The sequence below is a fragment of the Nannobrachium achirus genome, assembly GCF_963921795.1.
Source record: "Nannobrachium achirus genome assembly, chromosome: 3".
Lineage (NCBI taxonomy): Eukaryota > Metazoa > Chordata > Actinopteri > Myctophiformes > Myctophidae > Nannobrachium > Nannobrachium achirus.
Genome location: NC_137812.1, coordinates 47,408,331 through 47,424,073, shown reverse-complemented (window position 1 = coordinate 47,424,073; position 15,743 = coordinate 47,408,331). Strand labels below are relative to the sequence as shown.

General features: G+C 44.8%; 1 protein-coding gene across 1 annotated transcript in view; it reads right to left on the bottom strand.

The window, feature by feature from the left end:
• Window positions 1–794: 794 nt before the first annotated feature.
• Window positions 795–15,743, bottom strand: part of mtnr1aa (melatonin receptor 1A a) — a gene marked incomplete at both ends in the record, with an annotated part of 53,064 nt that continues 38,115 nt past the window's right edge. The window contains one exon of the mRNA XM_080721264.1: window positions 795–1,663. Within this exon, the coding sequence (XP_080577390.1) occupies window positions 795–1,663 (869 nt within the window). The remainder of the gene's footprint in view (window positions 1,664–15,743) is intronic.

The following is a 15,743-nucleotide window of genomic DNA, read 5'->3' as shown; positions in this document are numbered from 1 at the left end:
GAGAGAGAGAGATTGAGAGAGATAGAAAGAGAGAAAGAGCTAGAGAGAGAGAGAGAGAGAGAGGGAGAGAGAGAGAGAGAGAGAGAGAGAGACAGGCTATTAGAGAGAGAGAGAGAGACTATTCTTTCAAACGTGGTCATCCGTGTAATGAGAGGGGCATTTTTGCAAGGGATCATAAAAACCACATCCACATTGCTAGCACCCAACAAGTGTAACGGTGTCACACCAAAATATGAGGTCATTTAAAATGGTTAACACTTTTGGTTATGTTAGACATGTCCTTATGGAAATGTTCTTATCTTGTAATTACCATAGCTTGATCAACACATTTCTCTCTTGGTTATCATTCTTTTTTCATCATTGGACCGTAACTGTGGGTGAGAACCAACCTGATATTGCACTATATACAGTATGTATATCTATATATCTATATGTATCTACATGAATTTTCCATATAAAATAAATATAATACATCATACATGGATTTGTTGATATCATCACCGTAAACAAACATGAAAAACAAACAAAAAAAAGGACATCATACAATATATGTATTTACTTTACTGCATGTACCACAGAAACAAACAAACAAAAAGTGCTTAGTCAAAAGATAAGGATACATTTACCTCTGTTCATCTTTGATTGTAATCAAGGTCAAAAAGTACAGACCGCACGAGGCGGCCAGCCGAGAGGATGGAGGGCGTTACATTTGGTACTTATCTCCCTGTAAACCCATCGCCCCCTGTCCTTGTGCCCCCCACCCACCCACGGCGTTCCCCTCGTGTGGACATGTCTCACACTGAGTCCACTTTGACCTGGTTGTTGTTGGTCATGAGCGGCGACGGCTTGCTCTTGAGCCGCTCCACCGCGTCGTTGGAGCTGTCCTGGAAGAAGATGCGCGCCGTGCACACCGACACCACGATGCGCTTGTACTCGCGCCGGAAGTTCTGGTTGAGCACACCGTACACGATGGCGTTGAGGCAACTGTTGAAGTAGGCCATGAAGTAGCTGGCCACGAACACCCAGTCCGGGATGAGCGGCACCACCACCTTGGGGTCGATGGCCACCGCCAGGCCGATGAGGTTGAGCGGCGCCCAGCACACGGCGAACAGCACGAACACCACGAACATGGTGACAAAGTTCCGCACGTCGTGCGGCGTCATCTTGGGCCGGTTGTCCGGCTTGACCCGCCGCCGCACCTGGATGACGAGGATCCAGATGCGCAGGTAGCAGTAGGTGACGATCATGATGGGCAGGATGAAGTGGAAGAAGACCACGGCGATGGTGTATGCTGAGCTGGCCGACTGCTCGAACGTGCACGAGTAGATGCGCGGGTCGTACTGCAGCGAGCCCACAAACAGGTTGGGCACGATGGCCACCACAGTCAGTGCCCAGATCAGCAGCACGTAGCACACCGAGTTCTTGTCGCTGTACAGCTTGTCGTACTTGAGGCTGTGGCAGATGTAGCAGTAGCGGTTGATGGCGATGCCGGTGATGTTGAAGATGGAGCCGATGACGCTGACGCCCATGAGGAAGCCGCTGATCTGGCAGTGCATGTAGCCCAGGTTCCAGCCATTGTGGAAGATGGAGGTGAGGACCAGAGGGTATGGGTAGATGGCCACCACCAGGTCTGCAACCGCCAGGCTCACCACGAAGATGTTCCCTGCACAGAAGATAAAACACACGCGCACACACAATTACCTTACTTTGTTTTAACTTAAAGTACAGTTGAGATAGACAGGTAACAGGGAGAGAGAGACAGGGAGTGACACACAGCAAATGCTCAGGAATCAAACCTGCATTAAAGCCTACGTATGTGGTACTGTACTGTATATGCCTAACAACCTTAACCTAACCACAAATTCCTTACCAGGACCACTGGTAATTTCAAAATAATTATTGCTATTTCACAGTGTCAGCCTTATAAAAATGATCATTTTCCTTGTGGGGATAATCCCCAAGCAGTCACCTTTTCTTCTTTTACTATCCTCATGAGGATGTTAAAAAACATAGATCCCTATGCAAATATGTGCAGGCAAAATTATACACATCAAAACACAACTACACAACTAGCATACACAAGGAAGGGCAAAAATAACGTTGAACCTGACTTTGTACAAGCCTGTTATCCCTGTGGTAACTTTTCTGACACCTCTCGCTTAAAACCCAAAAAGCCACAAGGATTGTGAGGCCGCGCTTTCACGGTCTGTGTGTGTGTGTGACATGATTTCTATTGTGAAGAGGATGTTAAAATCTGTGTGTGTCGAGGGCTTACTCTATAGGCATTGGAAAAACTCTGCCAGCTCAAGTAAATCAATGTGTTTTATTGTAGGCAGATAGCAAAAACTATCTACTGTATTTATCTACTGTGAACAAATCTTTTCCTGTTTAAATATTGCTACTGCAACTACTATTTCATTCGCACAGTTACAGTGGCCAATTCACCAGCACTCTCTTTTGGGGGTTTGAGTAATGTTACTGCCCTAAAAACACTGTGAATCCATGTGAAGTTTGACATCACATACTGTAGGTGAAACAGAGCACTTTCATATCTCTTTGATTAGTGTAACATCCACCCAAGCCACCTGTGCATTCAACATGCGCAGGTGCTGTAAATGAGGCTATACTGCTACTATTATCTTTTCAATAATGGTGTGTTTCTGAATTCATGAGAATGTGTTTTATACGATATTGTAATGTTTACTCATTTGTCATTACACCAGGGAAGAATTCACTTTCGGTCCAAGGGCAGGCAGAGGCAATGGAGTTATTTTTTTTTTTAACTGTCTTTTGGGTTTGGATGCAGCTCACGTCTCTGTCTGTTCATAGTCCCGTGCGACTGCAGTCAAAACACTTGGTCCACAGGTAAACACCTCCCCTCCCCCCATTCACGCGTTCACATTTGATTCTTCTCAGAGTGAAAACAGCCTCCTCATGCACCCCTCCCTCCCTCCCGCGCCACGGACAGAGGAGATGAAAACTACAGATCGCTCATTTGCCATTAAAATTCAATCCACAATTCAATTTCACTGTGTTATTTCTGAGATTTACTTTTGCCTTCCCGGGCACACAAAAAAATAATACAGGAGTTATACTGAAGGAAAAACAAATCAATGCTTTATCCTGCGAGCCTGGGATCACTTTGGCCCGCAGGTCTGGCTCATATGAATGTGGCGTAACAGAGGCACCTAAACACGTATTGAGCTGTTATGTAAATGTAATAGTTGTGGTTCAAACGAGCATTAGTCTAACTCCCCATGGGGTCTCATTTAAGTTTGTGTGCCGCAAAAGACACAAATGGCTACACTATGCTCACGCACACACAAACAACAAAGAAATGAAAAACCTCAGATTTATAAAACCATGTACACGCATGCACACAATTCTCCCTTTACGTCTGTTGATACCACTGTTAATGCCGTTAATTGCGATTAAAGGTCACAGTTTACTATGAGAAACATCACAGCTTGTCCGTGTCTGTCTGTCTGTCTGTCTGTCTGTCTGTGTAGACGTGTACACATTTTTACGGTCTAGGGGTTTGCCACTCTGACATCATGCTCTGATGTCACTGTGATGTCAGGGGAACAACTCTTAACAGAATGGGTTTGCCGCTCTGACATCACGCTCTAGCTTCACTGTGATGACAAATTAACAGAATCCCTTTTATGCACATATATGGAGTTTCCTGATGTCATCAATATTAATGATGCCCTGTCAGAGAGATCCCTGTGATGCCAGGGGGAACAAATCCCTTTTATGCCCATATATGGAGATATGGAGATCCCTGTGATGCCAGGGGAACAAATCCATTTTATGCCCATATATGGAGATCCCTGATGTCCACATCCCTGATGTCCACATCACTGTGGCGCAAACTCGCCCTAAAGGGCGAGGTTGCTTGTCGCCCTGATGTGTTACACTTCACAAAATAATCCATACCCACACATTCCGGCAAAGAGACGTAACTCTCTGAGGAAGGCTATATGTGCTGAAATGCCATGAATGCTGGCATACTGTAGAAAGTCTGTGTGAATGTATTTTATGATGGTTTGAGTTGGTTAATGTGGATCTCCTCACAAAAAGAATCTGCTCACAAAACAACGAACGCATCCAGTCCCGGTGGTTGTCCATCCAGACAACAAATATTCTGAGATTTCAAGCACGTCTTAAGTGAGCATGCACTCCCAGTAGATTATGAGATTGTTATTGTGCCTCTGCTAAACACATAACTGCACACACGTGCCCCACAAGCACATGGGCGCTCGCAACCCCACAGGCGCATGGAAGCTCACACCGCAATCCCTCTCACGTTTGTAATCATGCCAGGGTCAACCTATTTTTGAAGGGTGTTCCGTTAGATCAGTGGTTCTCAAACGTTGACATTTCAAAGACTCCCGTCAGAGACAGTGTTATAGACCTGTAAGGCATTGGTTCTCTCAAAGTGGGGTCCTTGAGAGAGTTCTATGGGGTCCCCAGCTAATGGGTCCATTTGGTTCCATTTGTACACTCTCTGAGTTAAATTATTTTACAATATAAATTGGGGTCTCAGAGATAGAAATGCCATTGAATAGGCGTCCATAGCCTAATGCATGTCAAACTGGGGGTCCTTGAAATTAAAATGGTTGGGAATCACTGCTAGAGCCGTAAAAATCTTCTCTTATGGGGGTCCTGGCATATCCTTTCAAATGGGGGTCCACGGACTAATTTGGGGGTCCAAAGAGCAGACTGAGTACATAGTGAAAGGCGAAGTTTATTAAGTATTGACGGATCAAGTGGTTAAATATCCAAAATACACTGATGATTGTGCTGTCAAACAATGAAACGATATGGAATTTCTGAAAAGGTTGTGGGGTTCCCTGCTTCATCTCTCTCTCAACTAAGGGGTCCTTGGACTGAAAACCTTGAAGACCCCTGCTCTAGCATTTCCCCACGCAGCAGTTTCCCAGCTGCCACCTGGATGAGCAGCTTGGTGTTGGTCCTCACAGCTGCATTTCATTCACACAGCAGATTACTAATAATTCATCCAATGGGGGGATAGCGTCCACAAGCGTGCGTGTGTGAGTGTGTGTGCGCGCGCATGGGCATTTTTGCGACCGGCGAGTATGGGCGTGCGCGGGAGCTTCAGCTCTCACACGATTGGCTTCCTGTGATGTTAGTGAGTGGCGTAAAGGAATGCGCCCCTCTCTAATTAATGCACATGGCTAAGAACTCAACGTTGCGTGTGCCAAGCAAACATGAGTTATGGGTGGGTAATTAAGGCCACCAAAGAGCTTGCCTGTCTCTAGAACTTCAGGAGCAAGTAGAGGACAGTGGGAGGGGTTTAACTTGAGTTTTTTTTTCTCTCTCTCTCTCCCGGTGCAGCAATTTCCCAGCTGTCACCTGGTGTTGGTCCACAGCGGTGCCATTAATTAAGAGGTTATGAATGCTAATGACGAGCTTTGCGTCTAAATAGAGAGTCTTTAGGGCCGCGGCGCGACTGCTATCGCAAGTGGTGATTCACAACCGACACAAACGTGAGCCAAGTATCGTGTATCATGTCACACACACGCACGCACGCACGCACGCACGCACGCACACACACACACACACACACACACACACACACACACAGGGGCGTCACACCAAATTCTGGGCCCTGGGTACAAGGATTCACTGCGGGCCCCCCATGAATGTTAACTATTGAAAAATAGCAGATATACAAGCTCACAGCACGGCACCGAGTGCCGCGCTGCGAGCTTGTAGATCTGCTATTTTTGAAAAATCTTGAAAATGTGTGCCAAGAAACCTATGTTTCCATGTCAGTGATGCTCAAACTTTTTCATGTGAAGGATCCCCCCATCTCAAAATATTTAGTTACAGGGACCCCCCAGAAGCAAACTTTGAGTTACAAAATGTTCACTTAAAAAATACATATATTCAAAGATTTGCGCACATTTTCACGACTTTTCAAAAATAGCAGATCTACAAGCTCGCAGCGCGGCACTCGGTGCCGCGCTGTGAGCTTGTATATCTGCTATTTTTCAATAGCTAAAGTTACTAGGGCCCCTCCGCCTTGGGCCCTAGTAACTCAGTCCCACTTTCCTACCCCTTGTGACGCCCCTGCACACACACACACACACACTCACTGCTCGGTTCTGTCAGTGTCAGACTGGTACCTCTCCATGCCTGGGGGGTGGTACTGTACTTTGAGTCTGGGATGGGAGCCAGAGGCAGGCTCTATATAGTAGCTCTGTCTGGTCTCTGGTGCTTATCTGGCTCACTGGGCTGCGTCACGTGGTCACGTGGTCCATACCAAACATTCCTGCAGAGGACCCTGGATTGTTATTAATTAAGCCTTGTCCTCTTAGATCTGTCATTCAGCTGCCCTCTATAGGGAATTGGGTGCACCTGCTATTGTCACAAGGCCCCATGGGTAAGGGAGGACTGTTTGTGTGCGTGTGCGTGTGCGTGTGTGTGTGTGTGTGTGTGTGTGTGTGCGTGTGTGTGTGTGTGTGTGTGTGTGTGTGTGTGTGTGTGTGTGTGTAATTACACGCATGTACATACAGTATATATGAGCGTCCACATGAGTGTGCATGCATGTGTGTTCACACAAGTGCCATTGAGTGAATGTGTGTACACGGAGAGTGTGCGCGGGTCTGTGCATGTACTGTATGTGTGCATGACTGCATGCATGTGTGTGCCGTGTATGTCTCTGTGCGCGCGCACGCGTGTGTGTGTGTGTGTGCTCACGCGCCGGGGGCACTTAGTGAGCTTCAGTGCACACAGCTACAATGGAAAGATGTCAGTGATGTTCAGAGCCAGTGTGGGGACAGAGAGGAAGGGCTTCCTTGGCTCTCACATGGCTGCAGCAACCCCGTTACAGGATTTTAAAGTCAGCGCTAAGAGCCTTGACCTTGGCAGCGGGGTGTGTACAGTATACGTCCTACAGATCATGGACAGCCCTCTCTTCTGTCACCATGCCTGCGTTACCGTATCGATGGACCCTTCACTCACACCCTTTCATTTGAGAGAGATACTGTATAGACCTGGTGCTGCAGTTTCTTTCAACCCCACGTGTTTACCAATTTATGTGTGGACTTCGGTACATTCTACTGCACAATTGTGCCTTGCAATTAAAAACGAATGCACATACAGTATGCCAAGTGAAAACAGGATCAGGCAAGATAGTAGACATATCGTCGTTGTCGGGTGGAAACCTTGTATGTCCAAAACCGTTTGTTTTGTATTTATCATTTTTAAAATGATTTAAACTAGTGAAAACAGCCAATCTACAAGCACACAACGCCTCGCACAATCAGTCAGTCAGTCAGTCAGTCAGTCAGTCAGTCAGTAAGGAGCACAGCGAAATACGTTCTCAGAGTTAATGTAGCACTGAGGGTTTTCATTTACATGGCTTACAGATGTACAAGTTAATGATCGCTTACCAAACCATCTGTGGGGAACCGTCAAAACAACTTTAAGGGATATTTCACTTTCAAAAAAACGTTATCATCTAATCAGGCTTTTATGAACACCCTGAACAGTTTTTAATTTGCTTGATTCAATATTTAGATTTGATGCAAATGTTACCAGGCCCTCCAGGCCCAGCTAGGGCCTCTCCCCACACACACCCATTGTAACTTCAAACTTCATTTTAAAAACACCCATTATTTTTTTCTGGTGACTCATATAGAGCATCGCAGCGGAAGTCGATGCCTGGGGTCACTTTCACTTTCACCATTCATTTTCGCCATAGACTTTTACAAAAATATTTATAACAATTATGTTAAGCCTCGAACCAAGCCATCCAGGATGGAGGTGAATCATGACCATATAACCTTTGATCCTATGTGAAAACATATTTTAATATTACATTATTTGATATACTACATTTAATAACTACCCTTTGTTTAGCGATTTTCAAAATGTTCTTTTCATAGAAAAAAAGGTTATATGATCATGATTCACCTCCATCCTGGATGGCTTGGTTCGAGGCTTAACATAATTGTTATAAATGTTTTTGTAAAAGTCTATGGCGAAAATGAATGGTGAAAGTGAAAGTGACCCCAGGCATCCACTTCCGCTGCGATGCTCTATTACCCTCCTAATACGTGAGCAGGCCGTGTTTTTTCGATAACTTTTTTAATTTATTTTTAATAATTATTTTTTGTATTTCATTTTTTCACAAATAATTAGTCAAAATAAATGAAAGAAGTTATCAAAAAAAACACGGCCTGCTCACGTATTACTGTAGGAGGGTAGTATGAGTCACCAGAAAAAATAATGGGTGTTTTTAATGAATCTATCATGGTTAAAATGGAGTTTGAAGTTACAATGGGTGTGTTTCCCTGTTGAAAGTGGAATATCCCTTTAAACAGCGCACCAGGGACGTGCTGGGCCCCTGATTCAGCCCGGGAAAAGGAGTTGTAGAGGCCCTCATTGCGCGCTATAGAGAGATCTCTCTCCATTGCGCTGCTGCTACTCAAAGATTTGCCATTTCAGATCATGACAAGTGACAAGCCAGTGGGCCAATTACATGAGTTATATTTCGTCGTTGTCGGGTGGAAACCGTGTACGTCCAAAACCGTTTGTTTTGTATTTATCATTTTAAAAATGATCTAAACTAGTGAAAACAGCCGATCTACAAGCACACAACGCCTTGCGGTGCTTGTAGATCTGCTGTTTTCTCTACTTTTGTGCAACGGCCTTGTATGATGAAGCAGGGCTTTGCTTTGCGAAAAAATCTACAAATTTGAAACTTGGAGATAATAGGTTTCTGCCCGACAGTGACAATTTACTTTGTTGGCCGCCAAGCCCCCAAAATGGAACCAAGGCCAACATTTTATTTTAATGTTTTTTCCTAATGGCCGGCCTGGACCGGCCGGGAATGAACCGGCCGTTCGGGAGTTGTCCCGCTTTTCCCAATGGCCAGCACGTCCCTGCAGCGCACAGTACCTTCCCCAAATGTCACACATGTCAAACCTCATCGCTTCTCCTACGCGCACGCGAAGATGTTGCCGTCTCCGTGTGCACCTGTGTACATCCCAGAGGTCAGCGCCCGCTGGCCAGGTAGAGATTTATACTTATAGTTGCGTGTCGGTGTCACACACTGACAATAGCAGATCAACACACTGTGAGCTTGTAGATCTGCTATCTTGGTGACATGCCCCAGCCTCGGCCAACCTGCCGTTGACTCCCCCGTGCCTTCAGACCTGTGGTAATGAAGACTGGAGACGTTTGGTTGCCCCAAGGTCAACCGCTACAGGCTGCACCGCTGGCCTCCCCAGGGGAGGCACAGAGGTCAACCTGCTCAGCGCCAGAGATGGAAAAAGTACTCACATTCTTTACTTGAGTAAACGTATCAATACTGCAATATAGAAATACTCCATTACAAGTTAAAGTCCAGAATTCAAAATGTACTTGAGTAAAAGTATTGGCATCAAAATGTACTAAAAGTACCAAAAGTAAAATTAGAAAATAGCCGATCTAAAAGCTCGCAAGTTGCGAGCTTGTAGATCGTCTATTTTCTTGTAGATCGTATATTTTTTTTTGCCAAGTTATAGAATAGGGCTAAAGTGATTAATGTATGTTTTCATATATTATTATTAGTTTTTGTATTGTTTTATTGTATTGTAATTGATATGGATCTCCCTGGGTCTGAAATAAAGATTGAATTGAATTGAATTGAATATTATAATTTAGATCTGCAAAGTAACTAGTAACTAAAGTTTTCAAATAAATGTAGTGGAGTAAAAGTACAATATTTGGATCCGAGATGTAGAGGAGTAGAAGTAAAAGTATTGGAAATCTAGTTACTTTACACCTCTGCTCAGCGCTATAGGGCAAAGGTTAAGTCCCAGTCCTACTTCGTCGCATGGCGGTGCTGCGCGTCGGAAGAAAATAGCCGAACTCTAACGTGCGTTGCACCGTGGCGTGTTGTGAGCTCGTGGGTTTTCTAGATTCGGCGCGCGACACCGCGAGGGCCCTCGCTGCCTGACCCCAGGCAGGGTATTGTTATGCAGGGCTTTGCCGCTAATGTTAATGTATGGGAAGGTATAGGAACCGGATCTACATTTCAATAAGTCAGCAACGTATGCGATTTGTCTTTCTTCTGCTTTTTTTCACTTGAAGACGTGGATGACAGTGTATTTGCATGCCTCGCACATCGCAAATTCTGCAGATGATGTGTCACCTCTCTGCCCCGTTTCCATTTCCCCGCCGAGTTTGTTCTCGATAACGAATTAGTTTGCCGCGGATAATAACGATGAGGACCCATATCTCGTATGAGATATCAGTGTGCGTGTGTGTGTGTGTGTGTGTGTGTGTGTGTGTGTGTGTGTGTGTGTGTGTGTGTGTGTGTGTGTGTGAGTGTGTGTGCGCGTGTGTGTGTGTGCGTGTGTGTGCGCGTGTGTGTGTGTGCGTGTGCGTGTGTGTGTGTTTAAGGGTGACTGATGGGGATAGGGGGCATTTTGCAAGGCAAGTGGAATTCACTTAAAATATCTCCCTGCCGCCACAATGAAAAATCGGGATTACCGTGGCACTCTGTTCGGCGGCAGCTCTTAACGTGCCTACTGTGGTGTGACGAACCGCACATGAAACAAACAGCCATGACATCTCACTGAGACCATTTTAATCCACAGAGAGAGAGAGAGAGAGAGAGAGAGAGAGAGAGAGGGGGGGGGGGGGGGGGGGGGCATGAGTGACACAGTGAGAGAGTGAGGAAGAGAGAGAGAGAGAGAGAGGGGGAGGAAGGAAGAGACAATTGAATAGAGAGGGGGGCGTGCATTGGTGGGAAAAAAAGTACCCTGATCTTATACTACCAAAATAAAAACATAGTATACTTTTTCAAACTTTTTCAAAAATCACACCTGTGTGAAGTGGAGCTGTGTGTGTGTGTGTGTGTGTGTGTGTGTGTGTGTGTGTGTGTGTGTGTGTGTGTGTGTGTGTGTGTGTGTGTGTGTGTGTGTATCATGTGTACCGATTTTTGTGACATTTGAAGAAAATATGTAGGAAAAGGAGCAAAAAGTGTGTTTTGGAGAAAATTCAAGATGGCGGAAAATCTATCATGGCGCAAATGGGCGTGGCCTATATGGGGAGATGCGTCATGACCCAAGGAATCCAGGGAAAAAATATTTTTAATTTTCCGACCTACGGTTCAAGAGTTACAGGCCAAAACGTAAAGTGGGGTGTTATGGCGCCACCATGCGGCCAAATGACACAATTATTTTTTATTTAATCCTTGAAATCATTATGAACCTCCTCTCCAAGTCTTGAAACTCTAGCCCCTATGGTTTGCGAGAGACAAATAATTGAATGTGAGTTTTTGCGATTCCCATTATAAGTCAATGGGGAAAATTAATTCACTAATAAATTAATATCAATTAAACTATAGAACCTTTCTCTTAGAAAAGTAATAGCCCACGATTCCCGAGTAAGCCGTTCGATTTGACATATGGCGCGAGTGTGTGGTGGCAAAACTGTGGGACTAGTGGCGTGCCGAAGTTTAGGAAGTTCAGGCTACATACAGACACACACACAGACAGACAGACACACCCACACGGCCACGTATAGGGAGCCTGTGCTTCACACAGCTCCAAAAATAGCCAAATCGTTGCGAGGCGTTGTGAGCTTGTAGATCGTCTATTTTCGGCAAAGAGCTTTGGTGTAGACTAGAGGGGAAAGTACAGAGTGAAAGGTCAAGTTTATTATCTATCGACAGTTCAAGTGGTAAGATATCTGAAAACACAAATTGACACGAATCCAAAATACACAATGATTGTGCTGTCAAACAATGAAACTATATCGTCGTTGTCGGGTGGAAACCTTGTATGTCCAAAACCGTTCGTTTTGCATTAATCATTTAAAAAATGATTTAATGTAGTGAAAACAGCCGATCTACAAGCACACAACGCCTCGCACCGCGAGGCGTTGTGTGCATGTAGATCTGCCGTTTTCACTACTTTTGTGCGACAGCCTTGTATGATGAAGCAGGGCTTTACTTTGCGAAAGAACATACACATTTTAAACTTGGTGATACAAGGTTTCCACCCGACAGCGACGATAGTATACTTTTTCAAACTTTTTCAAAAATAGCCAAATCGCTGCGAGGCGTTGTGAGCTTGTAGATCGTCTATTTTCGGCAAAGAGCTTTGGTGTAGAGGGGAAAAATAGCAGACTAAGTACAGAGAGAGAGAGAGAGAGAGAGAGAGAGAGAGAGAGAGAGAGAGAGAGAGAGAGAGAGAGAGAGACTTCCATGAAGAACAACAGTGATGATGTCCCTGAGTCCTTATTGGATTTGCAGATGTTTGTGTTCATGAATGAAGGCCGTGGCAGGCGTGGGTGATGAGCCTCTCTCTCTCTCTCTCTCTCTCTCTCTCTCTCTCTCTCTCTCTCTCTCTCTCTCTCTCTCTCTCTCTCTCTCCACAAGCTCTAATCTCCCCTCTCACTGGGAGGCTATTTGCAGGGATGATGCAAAATGCATTACTGTACAGCAGTGGTTCCCATAGAGGGGTCCGGGGACCCCCATGAGTCCTTAAGGGGGGTCCCCAGCCAAATGTGTTAAGTACAGCATCATAATCATTTGAGACACTTTTTTTTTTTTTTTTTTTTTTTTTACCGTAAATCTTCTCTTCTGGGGGTCCCTGGCACAAAACATTTTCAGATCGGGGGGTCCGTGGCAAAATGCATATACATTTGGGAGTCCTTGAGATGAAAAGGTCTGACAAACACTGCATTACAGTAAGAAGAATAATAAAAATAAACATATCGTCGTCGCTGTTGGGCGGAAACCAAAAAAATTATAATACTTCTCAGGAAATGGAAAAAAGATTAGGGCATTAATTAAAAAAATAAAACATAAAGAGTTGAAATATGGAGAAATTAGGTTTCTGCCCGCCAGCGATGACGTAAAAAAATAGGACCTTTTAAAGCTCCATAAATCTGTCAACGTCCGCTACTGTATACAGAGGTATTTATCTTTAAATGGGCGAGAGAAGCGTGCGGGCTGGGGTATGATGGAACATGTTTTAAGAGTAAATGGGGCACATACTTCACACAGTAGAATACACCCGTACTTACTTATATTATTAAGTAAGCAGGAGGCAGGATCTGACAACCCCGGCCTGAAACGCCTCCCTGTGGGAAACAGCAATCACGGAGACGACGCCTCGGTGGAAATAACATGAGCGGTAAATGTTACCCGACTGGGGTTTCATTTAAATGCATTTGAACTCAGAAGCACCGGAAGCCTTCCCAGAGGCAAACACGATGCCCCCCCTCCCTCCCCCCCGCCCCCCTGGTCCACCAGACGTTGTACAAACAACCAAGCTCTTACTGTTCTCAAAATACACGTGGATGCTTGCTTACAGGAAGGCAGCACCTTCAGATCTCAAGAGATTCCCCCCTCCCCACCCATCAATATAAGGAGTGTAACAATGAGTTCCCTATTCTCATCCTTACCGTATGATCCCTGCATGGTGGACCGATGAAGCAAGACGTCACTGTCGGGCCAAAACCTCGTATCTCCAAGTCTCAATTTTGTATGTTTTCCCACAAAGTAATTAAAGCCCTGCTTCATCAGACAAGGCCGTCGCACAAAAGTAGGGAAAACAGCAGATCTACAAGCACACAACGCCTCGCGGTGCGAGGCGTTGTGTGCTTGTAGATCGGCTGTTTTCACTAGTTTAAATCGTTTTAAATGATAAATGCAAAACGAACGGTTTTGGACATACAAGGTTTTCACCCGACAACGACGAAGATTGAAGCATTTTCTTGGGCAGCACAGAGCCCATCCTCCCTCATCGAGGGAACCCAGGCCCTCACTTTTTCTTCACCCGGCAGCATCCATGTACGCCGGACAGTGGTGGAAAGAGTACTCAAATGTTTTACTTAAAGGAGCTATAGTCAACTTTTTCTTGAAAAACGGATGCTAAAATAAAAATAATGTTTCGAAAATATTTTATAAAAAAATAAGCTTCATTTTGTTTACATTCTAGTCTATAGACTAGGATGTAAACAAAGTGTCGGCCCTACAATGAAAAAGTTGACTATAGCTCCTTTAAGTAAAAGTATCAATACTGCAATGTAGAAATACTTTGTAAGTAAAAGTCCGGAATTCAACATTTACTTGAGTAAAAGTACAAATGTATTGGTTTGAAAATGTACTTTAAGTGCCAAAAGTAAAAGTTTGGGTTCATTATGCAGAATGTCCCATTTCAAGTTTTCAAATGTATGAAAATCTTTTGAAGATAGCAGATCTGGGGACACCCGCTGGCCTATTGGTCCAGGCGCATAACGCATTGCCACATAGGCATTGATGCCTGACGGTGTCGCCGGTTTGATTCCCGATCTGGACGACCTTTGCCGCATGTCATTCTCCTTCTCTCCCCCCATTTCCTGTCAGTCTACTGTCCTATCAATAAAGGCATAAAAGCCCAAAAACAAATCTTAAAAAAAAGAAAAGATAGCAGATCTACAAGCTCACAATGTGTCGCATGCGTAGCAGCTTGTAGACCCCTAGCTGGTGTAGACAAACAAAAAGCAGTACAGAGCCAACTCAAGCCCAGTTAACTAGAGGGTTTAAGTGGTGTATGCGTTGCGAAGCATTGTGAGCATGTAGATTGGCTATTTTCACAATTTCAGCCTCTAATATGACAGTTTGCCAATGTTTAATTTGTCATTTTAGATGCATTAAAAAGTCCTTAAATTGTCACTTTAGAAATGTGCAGATACCCTCTATACACTTAAACCTTATGCTGGTTTGTTTACTGTTGAATGAGAAAACAATGTTGCACATTAAGTTAATCATCTGGGGACCCGCCAAAATAATTTGGGGGGTTCCCTGCATGGGGGCCCCGACCCACAGGTTGAGAACCACTGCTTTACACCACTGTCGGCGGAGAACATCGGCCACACAGCTATACACACTCACAACACGTTGCAGATGAGATTGACACACTGGAGCAGCTCGCACAGTCAAAGTCTTTTATTTGGGTGCTGGCACAAAAAAATAATGACTGACGTTTCTATCTTTCGATGGAAAGATCGAAATGTCAGTCTTTACTGCTCCAGTGTCAATTTATTCTGCAACTGTTGTCCCTGCTCCGGTGACGCACCGGACTAGCTGCATTAGGCTGAGGCGTGCCAGTAGAATCCCTTTGTTCACGACACGTTGTGTTACGTGTGTTAGACCAAGGGTCTTCAACAGGGGGTCCGGGACCCCTAGGGGGTCCTGAGAATGACTACAGGGGGGCCTCCGAATGTTGTTTGTGTAATAGAAACTTTTTTTTTCTCCTTAACCATTTGAACCCTAGCGTCCATATTCTGAGAACTTTAGCCAAAAATAGCAGATCTACAAGCTCACAGCGCCTCGCAGAGTGCGAGGCGTTGTGAGCTTGTAGAGCTTGTAGATCGGCTATTTTCGGCAACAAGTTTTGTGTAGAGGAGAAAAAGAGCAGAAGTACAGAGTGAAAGGTCAGATGATTCAAGTGGTTAAATATAGCAAAACACAAATTGACATAAATCCAAAATACACTGATGATTGTGCCGTCAAACGACGAAACTATATGGAATCTATGGGTTGTGAGGGTCCCTGCTTCATCTCTCTCTCTTGGCCTGAAAACGTTGAAGACCCCTAGCTGGTGTAGACAGACAAAAAGCAGCACTGAGCCAACTCAAGCCCAGTCAACTAGAGGGTTTAAGTGGTGTACGTACTTCCTCCCTCTCCCAGGCCATGGGGTGCTGGGCTGGGGTCTTTTATTTTGAGG